General features: G+C 37.4%; 1 protein-coding gene across 1 annotated transcript in view; it reads left to right on the plus strand.

Moving 5' to 3' along the window:
• LOC140228006 (TNF receptor-associated factor 3-like) overlaps nucleotides 1-22162 on the plus strand; it is a 40311-nt gene that overhangs the window by 10973 nt on the left and 7176 nt on the right. The window contains exons 2-3 of the mRNA XM_072308404.1: nucleotides 8932-9563; nucleotides 11611-11941. Of these exons, the coding sequence (XP_072164505.1) occupies nucleotides 9025-9563; nucleotides 11611-11941 (870 nt within the window). The 5' untranslated portion in view covers nucleotides 8932-9024. The remainder of the gene's footprint in view (nucleotides 1-8931; nucleotides 9564-11610; nucleotides 11942-22162) is intronic.

The following is a 22162-nucleotide window of genomic DNA, read 5'->3' on the forward strand; positions in this document are numbered from 1 at the left end:
CGCCCATCCGTCCAGTCGACATCTCTGATAAAGTGATATTATATAACAACCATATTACCGGTAAATATGGTGACGACAGTGGTGTAAGGCAATGTCTGTGTGATAACCAGTAATTACACCAGTAGGCCTAGATCCTACATGGTATAAAATTTTATGTCTAGTTGAAAAAGTAGTAACCACGACCACGCGTACCACGTTAGCAGTGGACTAGTCACGTCACTAGTTAGTAGACCTATTAAACTGCGACAGCCGCGGTCTCCGGGGCCGGGGCTAGTACAAGTACTTTACTAGTAGACCCTACCAATGCCTACTGAAATATGTCTATTGCTAGTCATTGCTAGTGCTACTGTAATTTAGTGTAAACTACTAGTACTACTACCTACTAGACGATATCTAGTCATGCTACGAATATGAGCTATGGTCACCATGGTCACTGATGGTAATTATATGGTAGTTTTGTCGTTAAATTACTGACAGTGTACAGTGTAACAGTAGCACTGACACACACACACACACACACACACACACAGTAAACTTAGTAAAAATACAAATAGGCTGACTCACAAAGTGGGAGCTTTAATGATTTTTTTTTTTCATTCATTGAAAGTTGTGCCTCGCTAGATAATTATTAAACGAATGATACCTCATGATGAAGAAGTCAATTAGGCCCTATACATATTATGTGATTGGTTACTGTAATTTTCATTTCTTTGTACTTCCTATTGATCAGTGATAGTGATAGTACTCGTCTGGTCTGGCTGGTACAATGTATTAACCACTATAAACCTGATATAGAGCCCTGTAGCTGTCTAGCTGTCTCTACACTACACAGCACACTGCTCGATATGGGGCTGTTCCGCATGCCACTGGCCATGGCCATAGAAAAAATTGGTGACTCAGTGCGATTACACTGATTTTGAATTGATTGCGTAATCTGAGACATGTTTGGTATTATGCACAAATGACCCACATAAATCTAATTTTGATCATTTTTACTTTGTCTTGGTGTTAATTTTGACTTTAGATGTACCACTTGCCAGAAAAACAATGAATGATTTATTTATTGCTTCATCTGCACTGCACACACTGTAGTTCACTTTTCTCTGCTTGGTAAAGGCAGAAGTTACTGTAAAAGTGGATATTTTCGCGCGACTAATTTTTCGCGCTTGGCCGGGTCAGAAGAGTTTCGCGTGTTTTTAATTCCGCGGAATCTAGACATCACCCACAGGAACATATGGCAAGCAAAAATATTCGCGGGATTTTATTTTCGCGCTAGTTTCTGGTTGCGCGAAATGCGCGAAAATTTCCACTTTTACAGTACCCTGATGGCTGTGCACTTTTTAAAATTCACACCACCATGAGGCAGTACACTCAAGCAGTATGCATATGGAAACAATTGCTGTAGAAGACGACCAAAAAGGTGATGCACATATACAGTGTTTCTCAACTTGTGGGCCATAACCCACTGGTGGGCCGCGATGTCGGCCAAAAATATATAAGGTTTATATTCAATCTAAGAGGACTACAAAAAGACTGTAGGAGCAAATGTGTCCTTCTGGTTTAAAAAAAAAAAAAAAAAAAGTGGTTGAGATACACAGGCATAATGCATAGAATATTATATTGATATGGCATTTGTCCAAGTTTTCATTGTTTTAATACTTTGATGCTTTACATCCAGCTATTACTGTAAAAGTAGAAAAATCACAAAATTGTTCACAAATCCTGCACTCCATAAACTGAACTGTGGTGTTAAATAGTATAAGAATATGAGAAGAAAATACATTGTAGTTATTGGGGAGAGAATATTTCAGTAAGCATAAATTTAGAGAAATATGCATATCTGCAAGAATTAGAAAAAGTGAAGTTTATTACTTTCAATAGAGCAAATTTTCAATTGAGCAAGTTTCACATTGTACAATACTCTTATCTGTTTGCTGATATTAATCATCTGCTGAATGGGGGGGGGGGGGGGAGTTGTGTAATGTAATTTGATACCTGAATGTAAAAGAAACTGAAGTTTGTGAGAGGAAGTTTTGAGAAGACAACAAACTAACAACTTGATATTTTTTATTTTTCAGTTGAACTTGTGGGAATGTTCTGTACAAATTGACATTTATGTAAGACTGCATCTGATTGAGTGATTATATCTAGATATTTTCATTAAGTGGTTCTTATTGGAACTCCAAAGATGATAGCAAAATTTTCACTTTGGTCATTCTTACAATTTGTATAGTATATGGTCGTCAATGAGCAGGGAATACATTTGTCATGAATTAACTATACACAGCCCAGTCGCTGTACATGGTATGTCGCGACAGGGCTGTACGCGCGGGACCACCAACCACTAGGAGAGCGACGTAATCGTATCATGATAGCTTTGACTTTTGATACTTACGTTCATTTTTGTCACCTCAAACCCATCGAGTATACTCTTCAATATTTACTCTACATCTGATGCTATCAGTATTCAAATGTACAAAATGAAACTTACCGAAATTGATCATCATATCCAGCATGTCCACACCGTACACAATCTTTCACGCCAGGCCAAGTTTAGATATCGGGTGGTCACGTGATGTGAATGCCCTTTCAAAAGGTCGCGCTGTCGACCGTGCTGTTACACTCAAGCAGCGTACGCACGGTTACTAGTATACAGCTATAAACTGTACTGGGCTTGGCGGCGGCTGGCGTCTGGTCGGGCGACGAGCATTGAGCTCCATACCACAGTTATTGTGTAGCAGACGCCAAGGTTTGTTCGACACTTTCAACGCACACGCGCTCGCTCTGGAGCACATCCGGTCACGCATGCGCATAAGTCAAGGCGCCATTTTGAATCCTGCAACGACGAAGCCCAACGGTCAGGAATTGCGCCAGAAAGTGTAATTTTATTTGTTCCACGGACTTATCGCAAGTGGTCTCCATGGACCCAGTGTGGCGGACTATTCTTCTGTAATAGAAACATGCATTTAACGTGAGTAAAGTATTCTGTTTAAAGGAGAAAAGTATACATTTTCCTAAGTTTTGTAGTTGTGTTGAGGTTCCTCACTTCGAGGCTGCATGCCGCGCACGTCAGACGCTGTTTTCGCGTAGCGTAACAGCGTCTGGTCGGGCTAGTCATGAATATGCTATGTAACAATAGTCTTCATGCTTTCTACTTTTATAGTATACATGTATTTTGTGGCATCAATGAACAACCACATTGCACATCAGCCACCCTGCACATCAGCCACCCTGGTTCGATCCCAGTAGAGACCATTTGAAATCTTTTGTAATTGGAGTCAAATAATGCCATGTGTTTCCTGCACCTGCTGATGTCCCTGAAGTGACAACACTCTCTCCGTAGCTAGTCCGGCCAGCCCTCTGTCATCCTCAGTGAGGTCTTGGAATTCCAGCCTCCCTGATGTCCCAGCTTGCTGATTCTAGCAATGAATCTAGATGCTTAGAAATTGTTCATCCTGCAAGTCATTTCTACCACCTTCCCAAACTCCACAGCACCTTGTTCACAGTTTCAGGATGGTGGTGGCCAACCCCATATCCTTCCAAGTCAGGTTGATCCAGGCGATTGCTCGCAGGCTAGTGCTGGTCCAACTGGCTAACTTTGTCTGTCTCCAGTGTGTTGATAATGCTCTGTACCTGCCTTCAAATCATAATTTCAAAAACTAGATGATTTTCTGGTCCTTAGCCTGCATTAACTCAAATGGTTTTTGATGGGAATAGCTTTGATGTTCTTCTGCTAGATTGGAGGATGGTAGAACACATTGCCTAGGAGCAACATGATTTCTCCAGCACTTGTTTTCCATCTCCTTATCAAGTTATATTATATTCAGCCCAATGATGTTGAGCATAATCCATACTAGACTAATCCATACCTTTATATTTGGATGGTAATTGACTGACAGGTCCTTTTTGTCTAGCTGTCCAGAGCTTGATGCTCTTCCAGATGACTAGACTCCTCTTCTCTCCCCAAAGTATTGTTGACATGAAGAGAAAACTACTGATTCAGATTCCGATTCCGATTTCATTGTCTAATATACGAAATTCTTTCCGTTGGCATGGTGCACAAACAGGGATATGATGCAATGAAAGGCAGACAGCATCTCATCTCTCAGAGGTCATAGCCAGTACTGATTTCTGGTCATTCTGGAGCCCTTCATCCACTGTATGAGCACTGCAGTGTCTCTTTTCAGAAAGCCTTCAGCCACCAGGCCGATACCTCAGGGATTTGAGTAGTTCATCTATTTGAAGTATCAGATGGCATTATCTTGAAGAATAGGGCTCCACATTGGAATCGTCCTTGTTGTCACATCCTTAAACCATAGGTAAGGAAGGCTCTTGAGCTCCACATCTTAGGATACTTCCTGTCCCATGAAGTTCTCGTAAGTTCTCATACTCATCATTTTCATCTCAAGTCAAAGCGTGTTCTGCAACGTAGCCGCAATTTCGGTACCGTAGCTGCTGCTGCAATCTGACCCCTGAGATCTAGCCGAACTTGGAATTGAAAAGAAGACAGCTTGAAAATCAGAATCACAGCTGGAATATCACATTTAACGATGTCAAAATCATAGCAGATGATATAGGCGGATGTTATTACCGGTAGTAGGGCTGATGTGGTTGTTTCCTACATATGCATCGAGCATCAGATTTTCAAACACAGTAACTCCACTTTTCACCAATGACCCAAATGCTGCTCACTGTCTGCTCGCCTGGCTTTGTTTTTAGGCACAAAAAACACAAATATTTTAAAAGGTAAGGCTTTTAGTACAGTCTGTGACATGTGTCATCTGAATATCAACACCTCTCTCACAAGATATGTTGACTGATGTTGCTGATGCAATTGAAAAGTCCCTAATGAATAATAAACATGAATGATGGAGGCATTCGCTATGTTGGCTCTCTACACCTGATTTAGCAAGAAATCGAGTGAGGAATCAACACAAGTAGGCCAGAAGGCCAATTATTAATTAGCATTCAGTCTAAGATGAGCAAACATATTTACATGATTTAAGCCAGTGGAATAAAGCTTATAATCAATTCCGTTCACATGATTTACATGGCATGAGTGAGCTGCATTGTGTATTGTGCATGCACAGTGGCAACCTGAACAATGACAGTGAGTGAGGAATATATATTGTGGCAGTAATTGAGTGTCTCATGGATGGATGCATATTATCAGAGCTGTTTCAAGGTAGATTTGATGTGCCTTTGTGATAGCTAATCACCTTTTCCCTTCAAATTTTTACTGATTGTATAAGCCATGAAAAGTTTCAGTGGCATTTATATGATGCGACAGCCAACAAAACTGTATGTAAGCTAGGTTCTTTGCTACAGCACACCTCTGGGCATAGACGGCCATTGTGCACACATATCAGTCATTTGGTCACTAGTTCTTGATTACATTGCAGGGGATTTCCATGTTGTCAATGTGGTCAGATGGCCATACAGACAGGTGGTCACCCGCCAATATTTTTGCGTACAGATATTTTCGGGAATCACGGTATCAGTGGCATTTTCGCGTGTTGTTAAATTCGCGATTGATACTAGTAGTAGTAGTAGGGTCTACTGCCATGCCCGAGAAACACGTTCAAACACTTGCCTACAAACTCGTAACGTTTTTCCATTTGCATTATGACTTCCCAAAGCATGACAATAGAAAAGACACAGTAGAAGATTTATAAAATGAAACAATAATTACGGGAACTTGCAGTAAGACACTCACACACGGCATTCACAAGTACCTACCAAATGTTGCAACAAATAGATGTAGACTACAAAGTTTCAGAGCTGCACTAGCGCTAGAGAAAGTTTTACATGCATCCCTAGGCTTGCGCCTCACCCAACCACGTCGAGCCGGTGTTCGTTCGCGTAGGGTAACGTAGCACAGAGATTGCACATTTTGATGCATGTTTATCATTGTACTGCACTTCCAGAATTGGTCGCACCGTACACACTCGAAGTGGAAATTAGCGTACTAGTAATAGTATGTGTACGTACTGGCTGGTGTAACAGCCGCGTTCTGGTCCGGCCAGCGTTGGATGCATTTTGTCATCAATTTGTACATAAGGTATGACGGGGTAATATTTTCGCGTGTCTTTAATTTTGCGATCAGCCCAAAGCTTGCAAAATTCGCAAAAATAAAACCCTCGCGAAAATAACAGCGTATACAGTAGTATTTAGAATGGATGTGAATGTTCTTGCAGAATTAAACAATTTCTGCCAATGTGGAATAATTCAAACAAGATTTGGGAAAATGTCCATTTTACTTAACTGCAAACTCAGTTTATATCTGGCCTTTGATTTGTTACTTATTGTGACTGATTGTGAAGCAGACCTGATAATTTAAGCATCCTTGTGCGAGTTCAGTGAGTACTCTAAAACCAGAAACATTCACAGGGCAATTCCGCGGTTAGTAACCTTACATTTAAACAAATTTAGATATTTGTTTTTACTACTAAATCACCATTTATTCATTTCAAGTCAAAATCATGTTAAAAACATGTTCATCCTTCCCAGGTTTATGATATAAAAAAGAATGAATACAATCCAATAAATATTAGAATTGCTATGGCAACTCAAAGGGCTGGTTAGTAACGTTACGAAAAAAGGACATGACAAAAAAATCAATGTCTTGTAACGAAAAGTGTGCAAAAATGCAAGTAACTTCAATCATGACAAACGTTCATGCAAATATTTTTAGCAGTTCAACTGAAAATTTATTAGCTAGACCCCCAAAAGCATGGTTAGTATCGTTACGGTTAGTAATGTTACCTTTGTCCGGAATAATTCCGCAGGTCATTTCACGCTTTTGTAATTGACAAATAGTGTCACATGACTTCTGGAGTATTTTAATTGTATTCATCGTTTACCCCTTAGCAAAACTTTGAGGAAAAATTTTTAAAGGAACCCACTGTAATTTGCATTTAAGTGAATTTCAACGTCCCAAATCCCACATATTTTAAATGATGGTTTTAGATCTCACAAAACCAATGAATACGAAAAATAAAATCTACTGAATTTGAAAGACCATAATGATTGGCGAACATCCATGGCATAAGTTGATGCCTAAATTAAAGAGTAAGATAAAGAGGCACATTTCTTTTATCCATGTCATGTCCACCTAACTGCGGAATTGCCCCACAGTGCAAAATTTTGCAAATCACCACTGGCATTTAATACATTGTGTAGACAAACACTTTATCTTAGCTCCTCACGAAATTCATGAAAGTTTCATACATGTAAAAATGTATGGTTTTACAAAGGAGGAAATTAATTGTTTTGCATACTTTCCGATAATGCCGTGTTCCCTTGTATCCATTTTGGTTTTCTAATACGACTGAAGGAATGTTCAAGTCTTTTCATTCTTACATGTTTTTATTGCAAAATAAAATGTAATAGAAAGTATATTAAGCAATTTGTAAGAGCTGTAAAGGATACTCTATAATACGAGGCTGGAGTAAATACCAGATACAAAATATTATCAGAAGTGATTACAATGCTTGTTGATCATTAAAGTTTTATTAATTCAAGATTACAAAGTTGAAATAAAATTCATAGAAATTGAAATGTTATAGAATTGTGTTTGAAGTGAGAGAGTGATAGTCCAGTTACAGCTGAACTGCAAACCTTTTATTTCAAGGTTGATCCTCTTTAAGTAGCACAACTCACAAGTGAGCCAAAGATTGACTATGAAATCAAATGGAAACAACAAAATTTTGATGTTTATGTTGAAAGAAATCAAATGGAAACAACAAAATTTTGATGTTTATGTTGAAGTAAATGTCTGCTACTGTTTACCTATTTTAGCTACCCTGAGCAAGGTCTGGTATCCACCATGCATCACTTTCAGCTTCTTGTTGAAAACCCCATGACAGATGTTCACCAGACTTTGCAGGCAGCATCCCTATGGTGATAGGATCATAATTTGTTCATATGGGCTGCATGTCCCACCTGGGGCCCCCAGAGGGCCCTAACCCCCAAATTAAGGAATCCTTATGAATCGTCTTCCTTTGAACCATAAGTGATAGAGCTTAGTTAGGGCTAGGAGTAAGTACATTGGTAACTGTATTAGATCAAGAATGTTCATGGCAGATCCGGGGGCACCCCTCTTAGAACCTGGGAGTGAGGGGCCAAGTTGGGGCCCAATTTTCACATTTCTGCTTTCTCCTGGAAATTTCATTTTCAAATTTTTAGCAAACTTTGCAAGTATTTTCACTTGGATTATAAAATACAGATGGGCACCAAGTCTCATTTGGAGACCCCCTGGGGGCCCATAAACCTCCAAATCAGAGGATCTTTAAAAAAAAAACAAACAAAAAAACAAAAACAAAAACAAAAACAAAAAAAAAATCTTCTTCTGTAAAATCAGAAATACTCTAAGTAAATACAATATACAGCACTGGTAGTAAATGTACTTTCAAGTTTGTCCAGGGCTGGCCCCTATGGACCCAAACCAATTTGGGAGACAGTTTTCACATTTGATCTTATTTTTGGAAACTGATGGTAAAAATTTCCTATAAACTTGACAGTTATTATTGTCATTGTGATATCTACAAATTATGAACATCATGCACTTCTGGCTGTTCCCCCAAAGTTCTTCAAGTTTGCTATGTTCTCCTTAAAGATAACAGTCTCCAAGAATGTGTGGAAGGTGAACTTGTGATACTCATGTGAGCGTGAGACCCCAGGGTCTCTTGTTTTATGCTTGATCATGTTCTGTTTCTTCATGTTACATCCTGTGAGCATAGTCTTCTTCATGTGTGGCCCATATCCTTCATTTTTAAAGATCAGTTCAGATGTGAGGTAGGTGAGTATATTCCAAGCATATACAGGACAATTTGCATTAATTACTCAAATCGTATTACTATGTTTTGCTAATCACTGAGACATGTACCGGTATGTCATTTACTCTGTCTTTTTATTTTGTTCCTCATTTAGGTATTTTGTTTATTCCATGGGACAGCATAGTGGATCATCAGTGACACCAAAAGCTAATTATTACTTCCAAGAAAGTCTGTGTGCTCAAAGAAGATGCAATTAAACGATGGATTGAACTACTATGACATTACTGCTGATGTTCACACCAAGAGAATTTTACGGTTACCTGTCCTTTTCAACGTAGCATTGCAATGTGTATACCTTGGCTTGCTAATTTTCTCTATTCGTCAAAAAGTAGAGGACCTTATTCCTGAGCTGCAGCTAGATAGGCTCACATATTGTGTGCAGTGTAGTGAAGGGCGTAACAATTTCATTTCACAGACTACAGCAACGAGAAAGCTAAAGACAAGAAGTCGTGCAATGGCTGAGAAAGGGTCTGAAAATGTCCTAGCACCTAGCATTAGAAGTCTTCAAAGTGATTCAGGTATGGAGTCAGAGGGCCAGCCAGGATCCGTTGGAACGTCTCCGCCCTTATCGTACAGGGAACTGGAGGGTTACCCTCAGGAAATCTTTAAAGCGCCCCCAAATGATCTCTATCTGTGTGGGATATGTGGCTTGATTACCAGATGGCCAGTTCAAACAGACTGTGGATGTGGCTTGTTCTGTCACGGCTGCCTACATAGACATATAAGGTGAGTTCCAAGTTCACCTGTCAGATGGTGATGAGGCAAGAGGGATGGATGAGAAAAACCAGAGTTAAAGGACAAGTTCACCTTCATGTACTGTACTTGTAGATTGAATGAATGCAACAATATTAGTAGTTTTAACACATGAGTGAAAGTCCAAGGAAAATCAGATAATCCATTCAAAAGTCAAGAACTTCTGAGGTTTCATTGCCACCATCGCTGGATGACAAGACTAAGTAACGTGATGTCATGTGTAGAATGATATCGAGAAAATATTAAGAAAATTCACCATACTTTCACTTTTTTCGCAGAATAAAGAGCACTTGATTTGCTCTTTCAGAAGGCAGGGGGGATAGTATTACCCTCACCATACATCAGTAAGAAGTTGAGGCAATCTGTATTTAAAAGAGGGATTTTGGGGGGAATTCTCTTTATGTTTTCTTCATATCATTCTATGCATGTATTATCAAAAATTTGTAGTAGTCTTCTCATCCAGCGATGGTAGCAGTGAAATTTCAAATATTCATAACTTCTTAACGGATTGTCTGACTTTCCTCAAACTTCATTGATGTATTCTACTAGCATCGCTGCGTTCACTCAATCCACATGTATGCAAAGGTGAAGTTGTCCTTTAAGATCTGGCCTCTTGCATGCTTGACACCGCTATGTAAATGCCTTGAGTTTCATCCATGTAATTTGGTTTTGAAGGACTTTTGAGTCTGATATACAAGGCAACTCCCCTTACAATGAAATCATCAAGACTGGCATTTTCATTTCTTATATCAAAAGATAGCCGAACAAATTAAGTACATGAATTGTATGCTAAAACTTGGCATCAATCTACACTGTTTTGAAATCTTGGAGGAAAATGCGCTGGATTGGTCATTTTTTAAAGAAAGGGAAGTGCCAGTAATTTCCCAATTTTGAACAATTTGTCAATATACCAGCAATCCTCATAAATATTAAAAAGAAACTTGTTCAATTCCTTTTCAAAAGGCTTTAGAATCAAAACATGTCTTCATATCTGCTGCAAATTCCCAAAGCCCCTGTTGTACTGTTTTGTCTGAACAAACCAATAAGATTACAGTGCCAAGAATATGATGTCTCTTCTTTTGACTGGACACTTTTTCTTGTTCAAAGTACCACTTGACTATTCTTTTCACATCATTACACAAGTATGCTGTGGTTAGTCAAATACTCTTTAAAAATCTGTAGAAAACTTGCATTATATGGATACTGTACTGCAATTACGGATTCCAATTTCATAATTTCATTGTTCAAGTTGCATCAATCTACAATCATAAATTTCTGTACAGTGCACTCCCGTTATAACGAAATGCTCGGGACCGGCAGTTTTCTTTCGTTATAACGAAATTTCGTTATAACCGAACAAATACAAAATACAATACGAAAACAAGGAAACCACGTATGTATATCATATTCTGTTTGCTGAATACTCATCATACACCGGAAAGCTATGTGAAATGTGATGGGATAACTGTATCACAATAATAAACGCAAGTTCCCCTCAGAAACTGTGCGTGACACAAAGAGCGACCACACAGTGGTGTGAAGCGTTCACCCATGCAGAGACGCTGTAAATGCTTGTTCCGCTAGGTATTTTCGAAAGCAATTCGCATTTCGTTATAACGGAGCACATTTCTTTTGTTTTTCTTTGTCTGTTTCGCTCGGAAAAGACTTCGTTATAACGGAAATTTCGCTATAACCGTGTTCGTTATAAGCGAATTTTTTACCATAGACTTTAATGGTGATAATTTTGGGACCAGAAGATTTACTTCGTTATAACGAAATTTCGTTATAACCGTGTTCGTTATAACGGGAGTGCACTGTATTAGAAACAAGAGTAGAAATTACTGATCTGTAACATTATTATATGAAACTTTTTTGATGTTTGGAAGTTGAGTAATAAGGTAGATTGCATTGTAAAGACAAGTAAGAGACATATTGATAACATGTGCAACGTTCCTGTGCTCAGAATTGTCCATCCTGCCCACAACTGACCAGTACTTGACCACGTTATGTCCCCATGCAGGTCCAATCACCAGCCGGACTCTCTCCCATGTCCACGTTGTGAGGAAATGATTCCAACAAGGGATATACAGCTGGATAAAATTGCCCATAGACGTTTGCAAAAGTTAGAAATCACCTGCCCGTTTGGATGCGGGGCAGAAATGCTCCTAAAAGACTTGGATAAGCATGAGGAGGATTGTGAGTTTGTCTTTATTGATTGTGTGAACAAATCCCAGGGATGCATGGAATCAGTGCGCAGAAATGAACTGGCAGAACATTTAGACAGCCGGTGCGATTATCGCGTAGTGGTGTGCGACCACTGCAACATGCAACTAGTAGCTAACAAATTACAGGTAAGTGTCTTCTGTGTGGAATATTGGGACCTTATCAGATTCAGTTTCTTGCAGGAGCCCAATGGCCCAAGTGAGCTGTTGCAATTGCTCACTACTAACTGTCTATCCTGCATTGTTAGTAAACTATTTCACATTTTCATCTTCTTCTTGACAACTGGTGACTGGATTTTGACTATACTTGACAAGGAATCATAGCTGGCACAAATAGTAATGGTGACCCCAATAGGCCCCTAGAGCAGGGTCCTAATACACCAAGTAAGCAAATGTTGATCACATTCTACATGTTTTATTTCTTTCCCAAAGCACTTTTTAAAATGCCCTTCATACTTTGGTGAAAGTGAAAAGAGTGCATGATACATCTGCAGATTTGCAGACAACAATGTGGATCGTGGCTTATGAGAGCCAAAATGCTGATTGGGTTCTATGTAACATTGCACATTTTCACATTTACAACTGTAACCATATTTTCCCATGAAGCACTGTTTAAAATGCCCTACATACTATGTTGAATGTGAAAAGAGTACATGATACAGCTACATGTAACACGTGGAAGCATTATAAGTTTATTTGCTTAACATTTGTGATTGAACCCTCTTATAATGAGTAGTCAATGTGAAGATCTATAGTGTTTTACCTTGTGGTCTCGATGATAAAACTGCAAATGAAAACTGCTACAGTCGGAGAAAGAAAGCTAGAAATAACTTGATTATGCTGTTTCCCCTGGTGCAAGTTCTGAATCACCAGTTCAGAATTTTGCAGCTGTGCATTAGCCCGGCACAATGATTATCCTGTGGGTATTGGCTGTAAGAGCAAGCCGTGGACCACTGAGCTGCAATCCTCTTAATATGATTTACATTTTAAGGGAGTATGTTAAAATTATATAGTTTTTGCCAAATAGAAATCATAATATCTTTACTCTCTGAGATAATCAAGGCATCCATATAAAATAGTTTCGAGATTGGTTGTATTTTTACTTTTGTATCATGATAACAGCCAGTTTTAATCAAATCAAAACAAATAATGCTGGTCTTGTTGCTGCTTTCTTATACCACATATCACTGTTGGGGTGACAAAGCCTCATATCTCAAAAATGTCAAACAATTAAAACATTTCATTTCATTTCATTTCATTATTTATTTCCATATCCAAATAATGCAAAATTATTGCTACGTAGGATTAACATTTTGTACAAGAAAGTGGGAGTGTCATAAAGTAAATACAAACAATAGTATAACAAAAGTATAATACATACACACCTGCAGCTTCAAGCACATAATATGAACCCACATGATATGCAAATAATTTGATCTTCATGAAATCACTTTGAGTTGAAATGGCACTAGTTTAGTATCAAATATGGAGGGAACTTGCATAAGAGGCAAGGCTTGTACAATTAGCAAGTTCCCCGAGTAAAAACAATGCATGTGCGTATATATCCAAATAAACGAATGGACATCCCAATTCAGAAGAGATAGGAGGAAGAGTTACAAGTAAAGCAAACATGGCAGCCAAACCACAATAATGATTGGATTGCTCTTATTTTTGACAAGACGTGTTGGCATGATTTTTTGTTTTGTTTTGTTTGATTGACTGATTATCTGATAATTAATCTTAAAAAGTAATTTTGTTAAAATTTTAGGTACAAGGTCTTGTCACTCCAGCAACAATATGCCCATGTATTTACGGTTAGCTTTTACATAATTACATTATATATATGTATGATGATGATGATGATGATGATGATGATGATGATGATGATGATGATGATGATGATGATGATGATGATGATGATGATGATGATGATGATGATGATTATTATTATTATTGTTGTTGTTACTACTACTACTACTATTATTTTATCAGCACTGTGGTAAAACAAAGTAGTAAGGTGTACCACTCTGTAACTTATGAAAAAAAAAACAAACTACAAATCATGCACCAATTAAAGGGGGACTCTGCTGAGGGACTTGTTTCTGGAATCCATGATTTATAGCCAGTTGATTAATTAAGGACATTCTTTCCCATATCACAAGGAGGTTCACAAGAACTTTACTCTCTTTGATATTACTCAGTGATCACCTCGTATCACTTACATGTATTGCCAGGAACATTCTGATGTTGCTCTGGATCAAAAAGTGGGGAATGGCTGGATGACTGTATTCGATATAATTCAGTCATTAGTATTTCATTATTGGCATAAATGTCCTTTTTGTAGTGATGGTGTTTCTTTATTTTAAATGCCAATCATGGGACTACAAGCCTGTGCAGACATGAAACAAAACAAAACTTACTGATGTGCACAAAAAACATTCTGAGAAAAAAAAAATAAAACAAAAATAAGATGGTGATAAAAATGAGAAAATCTGTTCGTATCAAGCACGCGACATCAAATTTTGAAGAAACCTTTAGTTTATTTCAAATCTTCATTCTTATTTATGATTTTAGAAACCCACATACAGTGTACTATACATGTAGATGGTTAAACATACCAGTTAGAGGACAGGTCTCCATTATCACTGGATAACACAGGGAGATTTCATCTTTCCACTTCCTACATGAACAGGAGTTTTTTTTTTTTTTCTTTCTTTCTTTCTTTTGTTTTTTTTTTTTGGGGGGGGGGGAATTTGGGGGGAGGATGGGATTTCCCCAGTCTTCTCTGATAGCAACTGTATCTTTACAAGAATATGGATAGGAGCTATAACAGCAATAAAGTTACACCAGATGGATGTGGTTGTAAGAAATAATCCTGTATAGTTGATAACGATTCATCTGATAGTTTTGAATCCTGGTTGAATACAGCACTTTGCAAGATGGCCTGTACTCTCCATCTATAGACTGTACAGTGCATCCGTGTTACAGCATTGTTCCTTTATGACACATGCTCCATTCTGCCCACAAACAAACGTACAAAATCAATACACGTATTGCCTTTGCAGTCTCTGTCAAAGGGGATTTCCCTATCTTTCCACCCTCATGAAATAGAGTGAGCATGAGAATCGCCCACGTGGGTGTTCTTTTCCTTTGTTCTTTGTGTTAATGCGTTCCGTTGTTCCCATTCTGTGGCTGGAGTGGGTAGTGTCAACAGAGCTGTACATTGTGTCCACTTTATCCATGTGAACAAACTCCACTGCAACCACTTCTTTCTGGTAAACTCTCAGTAGAAAATGCTCAATAATCAGTATCCATGGGAATGTGTGTAAAATGCATCACATGTATGATATCGTGATGGACAAACAGGCCAGTATAAATGGCTGCACAGTCAGTTGTATTCTCTCTCTCTCTCTAAAAAAAAAAAAAAAAAAAAAACAAAAAAAAAACGGAGTGAAAATATTCACTCTTGAAGAAGTGAATACAAACAAAGAGTGTATTTAGAGTGAAATTGGAGTGAAGTTTTATTGAAAATGTTCATTTTCACTCGTTTTAGAGTGACCTCAGGGGTCACTCCAAAATCTTCAAGTGATCCCTGATTTCACTCCAAAATGAGTGAAAATGAACATTTTCACTCAAAATTTACTCCAATTTCAATCTAAATTCACTCTTTTTTGTATTCACTCCTTCAAGAATAAATATTTTCACTCAATTTCTTTTTTTTTTAAGAGAGAGAGAGAGAGTATAGAGCTTTAATGTTAACAAACAGTTTTGTGATTACTTTCATTTTCTGCTGTGGGTTAGGCACATACATTGTACATACTTTACCTAACCACGTAACCACATATTCACATTATTTCACCAACCAGGCATGCACACAGGCTTCTTTGGAAATAAAATTCTTTCAATTTGATTTCTGGGGACTGGAAGCAGTGACCATGAAGAGTAAAAAAAAAAAAAAAAACTTGAGAAGCCTTCAGTATATGGGCAGTTTTTGTGACACATTAACATTTCAAATCACAGGACATTACATGTATGCTCAGCTCATACAGTTGTAAAGCTGGTATGAGTCACTTAAAGGACAAGTTCACCTTCATAAACATAAGGATTGTGAGAATGCAGCAATATTAGTAGAACACATCAGTGAAAGTTTGAGGAAAATTGGACAATCGATGCAAAAGTTTTGAATGTTTAAGATTTTTGTGTTAGAACCGCTGGATGAGGAGACTACTAAGGCTCGTGATGTCATATGAGTACAACAGTATAAAGAAAATGTAAAGAAAAGTCAACATATTTTCACTTTTTCCGCATAATAAAAGAGCACTTGACTTGCCTCTTTCTAAAGGCAATGGGAATAATATTACCCATGTCAGTAACGAGCCAAGGGAATGTGTACTTTTTTCAAAAGATGAAATTTTGTGAAATTCTCTTTATATTTTCCTTATATTGTTGTACGCATGTGACATCATACACTGCAGCAGTCTTCTCATCCAGTGGTGACTGCACAAAAACTTCAAAAATTCATAACTTTTGAACGGATTATCCGATTTTCCTCAAACTTTCAATGATGTTTTCTACTAATATTGCTACATTCTCTCAATCCTTACGTTAATGAAGATGAACTTGTCCTTTAATAGATATTTCTAGTCCACTTTCCCTGAAGATGACTTAAATGTTTGGTATAATCAACTTTGTCAGACTGGATTAGGATACTATAATTAGTGAGTGCTCTTTTAATTAGGTTTTTATACACTGTATACACTGGTTCAAAACTCACTGCCTTATGTCGGTGCAAATGAAGAAATACCTGTGTACAGTGTACTTGAAACCAACGGCCTCTCAAACCTGAGTGGGGTTGGGGGGGGGGGGGGGTCTGCATGCTTTATGTGTCATGCCAAGCAAATGGGAGTAATTGATATGAGGAGAAGTTTCATTTTCAATTTTTTAATGAATAGGGCCATTGTCCCTGTCTGAGGTGGAAATGTTAGTGATTCATCTATCGGACATTTTAATTCAATCCCGTGTTCTGTACCAAGTACTGTAAAATGTGCTCTGTGCATTTTCGTCTGAAAGGAGAGTGTCGTTGTCGTATGTACACGTTTTTTGGGGATTGCGGCAGTGAGGGAGGGGAAGAGTGCAATATCATATAGGATCATCTTCCATCATTGGTTGCATCAGTAAAGAGAGTTATAGTGTTACTGTAAAAGTGGACATTTTCGCGGTGTTGAAATTTTCGCGCATTTCGCGCAACCAGAAACTAGCGCGAAAATAAAAACACGCGAAGATTTTTGCTTGCCATACGTTCCTGTGCGTGATGTCTTGATTCCGCGGAATTAAAAACACGCGAAACTCTTCCGACCCGGCCTAGCGCGAAAAATTAGTCGCGCGAAAATATCCACTTTTACAGTAATACAGGGACCACCCGTTATCAGAAAGCTGGCTCACAATTCATGAGGTACTGCTTTCAGCAAGGTGAATTTGGCAGTTCAGATTTTCCATTACTTTATTGAGTTGGTCTCTTTTTTAATATGTTTCCAACAAGGTACTTCTTAAAATGATGTAAAATCGGCATTCTTAGTGTGATTGTACAATGATTGTTGTGTTCCTGTACATCTTAAAGGACAAGTTCGCCTTCATAGACATGTGGATTGAGTGAATTCAACAATGTTAGCAGAACACATCAGGGAAAGTTTGGGTTGAATCGGACAAGCCGTTCAAAAGTTATAAATTTTTAAAGTATCTGTGAAGTCACTGCTGGATGAGAAGACTACTATAAGTGAATGATGTCACATGCGTAGAACAATATAAGGAAAATATGAAGAGAATTTCACTAAATGTTACTTTTTGAAAAAAATACACTTTTCCTTGACTTGTCACTGACGTATGTTAAGGATAATATTATTCCCCCGTCTTCTGAAAGAGGGAAGTCAAGTGTTCTCTTATTATCTGAGAAAAGTAAATATATATTGAATTTTCTTTACATTTTCTTTATATCGTTGTACACATATGACATCATCAGCTGTAGTAGTCTTCTCATTCAGCAGTAACTGAACAGAAACCTAAAAAAATCATAACTTTTCAACGGATTGTCCGATTTTCCTCAAACTCTCACTGATGTGTTCTACTAATATTGCTGCATTCACTCAATCCACATGTCTATGAAGGTGGACTTGTCCTTTAAAGAAGAATTCCACTCCAAAATTTTATCCATTTCATAAAATTCTCTGCAAACCAGTGCAAAAGTGATCAAAATTGGATAAGAAATAAGGGAGTTATGACATTCAGAAATTTCAAAGTTTTTCGGAAAACACCTCTTGTCATAAATATTCAAATCATACATGAAAAATTGTGAGGGCATGGCATCATACACTCACTCATTTGAATATTCATAAAGGATTGATCAAGAAATGTTTCCCAAAACGTGTGGAATTTCAAAATGTCATATCTTCCATATTTCTTGAGTATTAAATTTTCTTTGTTTTTGAAATGTTCTGTAGGGATTTTTTTTTCTCTCTCTTCAGGAGTTTATTTATTTTTATGGTGGATTTCCTCTTGCAGTATCTAAACTTAGGGAGCAGTTGCAGTAAATGAGTTCAGTATGTGTGTGTGTGTCATTGCATACAATTGGATGTTTCCAACTGCAGTTGATGTGACTTTTATGATATAATACCACGAAGGTGTCGATGAGAATCTGTCTGCCTATTATTGATTCTCATGCTGCAGTACTATTTCATATCATGCATGTATGTAAGGTGATCTACATTATACATAGGTGTGCATGTATGTGAATATCTCTATACAGAAATAATGGCATGTTATGTGCTCTTTATACTCACTTTAGACACTGTTTGGGGGCACATGCCATAAAAGCAGGTGAAGTGCAGTATTTCATAGTGGTAAATTTGGAAATCATTGGTGATTCATTGAGTTTGCAGAAGTGAATCCCTTGCAGTTGTGAATCAAAAGCTTGCCAAAATATCAAAATTAGTGAGAAAAAAAGAGAATAATTTGAAAGTAACAACTTGCTCAAAAATAATGATATGTTCTAACTTTTCTTTAGTCCTCTCCTTCATGAGACAGTATGTATGCAAAAGACAAAGAAGAAGAGAATGAAGATAAGTTAAAAGAAATATTCATTGCATTCATCAATACAGTGATGCAAGACATTCACGATAGAAAACAATGCTCTGGAGATAAGCTTAGGTGAAAATTGTAAACACTTGATGATTCCTTGAAATACTGGCCTCAACCTGCAAATGTAGGTTTCAGTTTTCGTTATGTTACCCATTGGAACCTCCGATGCAGATGGACTGAAACCAAGGTGTTTTGAGACCTTCTTGCATTCAAGCTGGCAAGATTTTATAGCAATAAACAAAAATACAACAGACTCTCAGCTGTTAGGGTGACATGACCTCTTATCTGAAAAATGTCAAATGTTCAGGAGAGCGAGAAACATATGGCAGCCAAAGCACAGAAATAATTGGGATTGCCTTTCCTTTGAAATGCCGTGGTGGCTTCATTTTTTTTTTAAGTAAGACAGCTAGGAATGGACAGGACATCACTTGACTGATCATCAGTCACTTATTCAAAAAAAGTGCTTTTCACCAAAATTGGAGATACAAGATCTTGTCACCCAAGCAATGAGCGCGTATTATTATGTTTATATGTGCAAATAATATAGGCCTATAGATATGAATGCATCTAGATATATTTATTGTGATAGTTCTGCAATGCCTTGTTGCTTTACTTTGTGTGTGTGTGTGTGTGTGTGTGTGTGTGTGTGTGTGTGTGTGTGTGTGTGCATGCATGTGCTGTCCATCTGCCTGTCTGTCTGTCTGTCTGTGTCTGTCTGTCTGTCTGTGTCTGTGGGGTCTTATTTTGATGTGCCATATTGTCAGGCAGGCCAGTTCACCATGTACATAAGAGGACCCAAGTACCACTCAAAGACTGGCACAGATGTGGGAATGTCATGATTTACGGCTACACATAGCTGATTATCCCATGATGGGACTTTTGGTCTGCATGCTACCATACCAATGTAGTGTGATGGGGCAATGTGTCTTAATGGGGAAGTCCTACCTGAAAATTAGCTTGTGTGAATAGAAGCAAAAAAAAAAAAAAAAAAAAGAGAGAGAGAGAGAGAAACATGAAAGTCCAAGTTTGATAAAGAGTGGTGAAAACTAAGAAAGTTATGATAGTTTTGAAGAACTGTGAAATGAACTCTCTCACTTACCCTTTGCCCTGTGCCTAAAGTTCTTAAAATCTCATTTTTTCCAACTTTTTTTTTATACTTCTGATGAAATATATTTTTGCATACGAGGCTTGTATAGAAAAGAAATTTACAATCATTGCAGTAAGTGTGTAACACAAGTGGACATTTTGTAATTAATGTGAAATTATGAGCATTTCTTATTTCGTATTACAAAGCAAATGGAAGTTGTACGTGCATGTGACATCATAAAATTGCTCATTTGTTATTTGATTGATCATGACTTCAAAAATTTATGACTCTCAGTATCGTCAGAATTTGCTGAAACTCACTGTCGTGTTCTCTCTATTATAGTCCAAATATAAGTTAGTCTGATAAAATAAAGAGTGTACAGTAAATCTTACGAGTTCAACAGTAAAGATTTGATGGAAATCGGATGAAAAATAGCGAAGTTGTGACATTTTGAAGTTTTGCTTACTTCTGCAAAACAATTCTTGTATAGTGGATTTGAATATGCAAATGAGTGAGCTAACCATGTCATATCCTCACAATTTTCCATTGCTTCTGTCCAACAAAATGATGAAGATTTAATGTTTCTGTCATTGAAAAGTAGAGAAGTATGAAAAATTGAGAAGTATGAAAAATTATATTATTACTGGTTCAATAAGTTCAGAATAGTGATCAGTTGGATATACCGGGATTTGAGCCTTGGGCATAATTGCGTTTGAATGAAAAACTTAAAATTTCAAAATTGTATACATGTATGTACATACTGTATGGCAAGTTGTGAGGGTATGATATGCTCACTTTGCTATTTGTATATTCATATTAATTGACCTTTCAAGAACTGTTTTCTGAAAAATTAGTAAAACTTCAAAATGTCATAACTTCCTTACTTTTCATCTGATTTTGATGATTTTTTTTACCATTGAACTCATAAGATTTTACTCTTTTTTTATCAGACTAACGTATATTTGGACTGGATTTCTCCTTTAATGTTGCCTTCTCAACATACATAATTATGTCTGTAGCCTGCAGCATAGTGCTCACTTGATACTTTGTTATCGTACTGTGCTAATACAATGTACACTGTACCTATGCGACAAAATTCAAGATGCAGGTAGTCTTTTTCTTGTCATGGATATCTACTGCATATTATGAAGACAACCTGCTTTAATAATCAGGTCATGGGAATGTTCTTGGCTGTAACACTACCACTATCATCCCATTAATGTCTTAATAATGATGACTTATTCGCCATTGGCGGTATTTTTTGGCGTGACGTCATCTACTGTATTTGCAAATACAGTAGATACAAGTTGTAATGCTGTTGATTTAAGACCCACCCATAAGATTGTGTTCACATCTAACCTTTAGAAGTCTGCACCATTTCCTTACTACAATTGTATAATGAAGTGATACTCTTCTCCTGTGTGCTCATACACTGTATCGGGGAATCCCCTTACACATGCACATGATGAAACTAACAGAGTGTGCACTCAGCATGGGGGAGTCACATGACCTTTTGACCCAGGCTTTTTGGCAAAGTGTTGCACAACATGTTCCCAAATACATTCTAGAGAATGTGATAGTGCAGATTATATTAGTCTAGTTGATTTCATGTGATCATTTTTTTTTCAACTCAGCACTGCTGATACATGTATCTAGTAGACACAAATGGCCTGAAGTTATATTGAAATGAGAATGAAACAAAATTTTGTATGTACACATGTGCATGAATTAAGGGAATGCAGCAATATTAGGAGAACACATCAGTGATGCGTGAGGAAAATCAGACAATCCATTCAAAAGTTTTGAATTCTTAAAGTTTCTATATACAGAAAGTATAAAGAAAATTCAACATATTTTTACTTTCCTGGCATAATGAAAGAGCACTTGACTTACTTCTTCCAGAAAGTGGGGGGGGGGGGGGATAATAATACCTGAACATTTGTCCATTACAAGTTGAGGGGATGTGTACTCTTCATTAAAAATGATAAAGAATTTTGTGATTTTGTATTTCCTAGAGAGAACATTGTTAAAGATAAGGGAAGATTTACCAAAGCAACAGGTTGAATTTGAATGTTGTTGGAAAATATTTAAAAGTCATTTGAGATGGGAAATTTGACTCATTAGATTGCAAT

Source organism: Diadema setosum, chromosome 1 (genome assembly GCF_964275005.1).
Source record: "Diadema setosum chromosome 1, eeDiaSeto1, whole genome shotgun sequence".
NCBI classification, from domain to species: domain Eukaryota; kingdom Metazoa; phylum Echinodermata; class Echinoidea; order Diadematoida; family Diadematidae; genus Diadema; species Diadema setosum.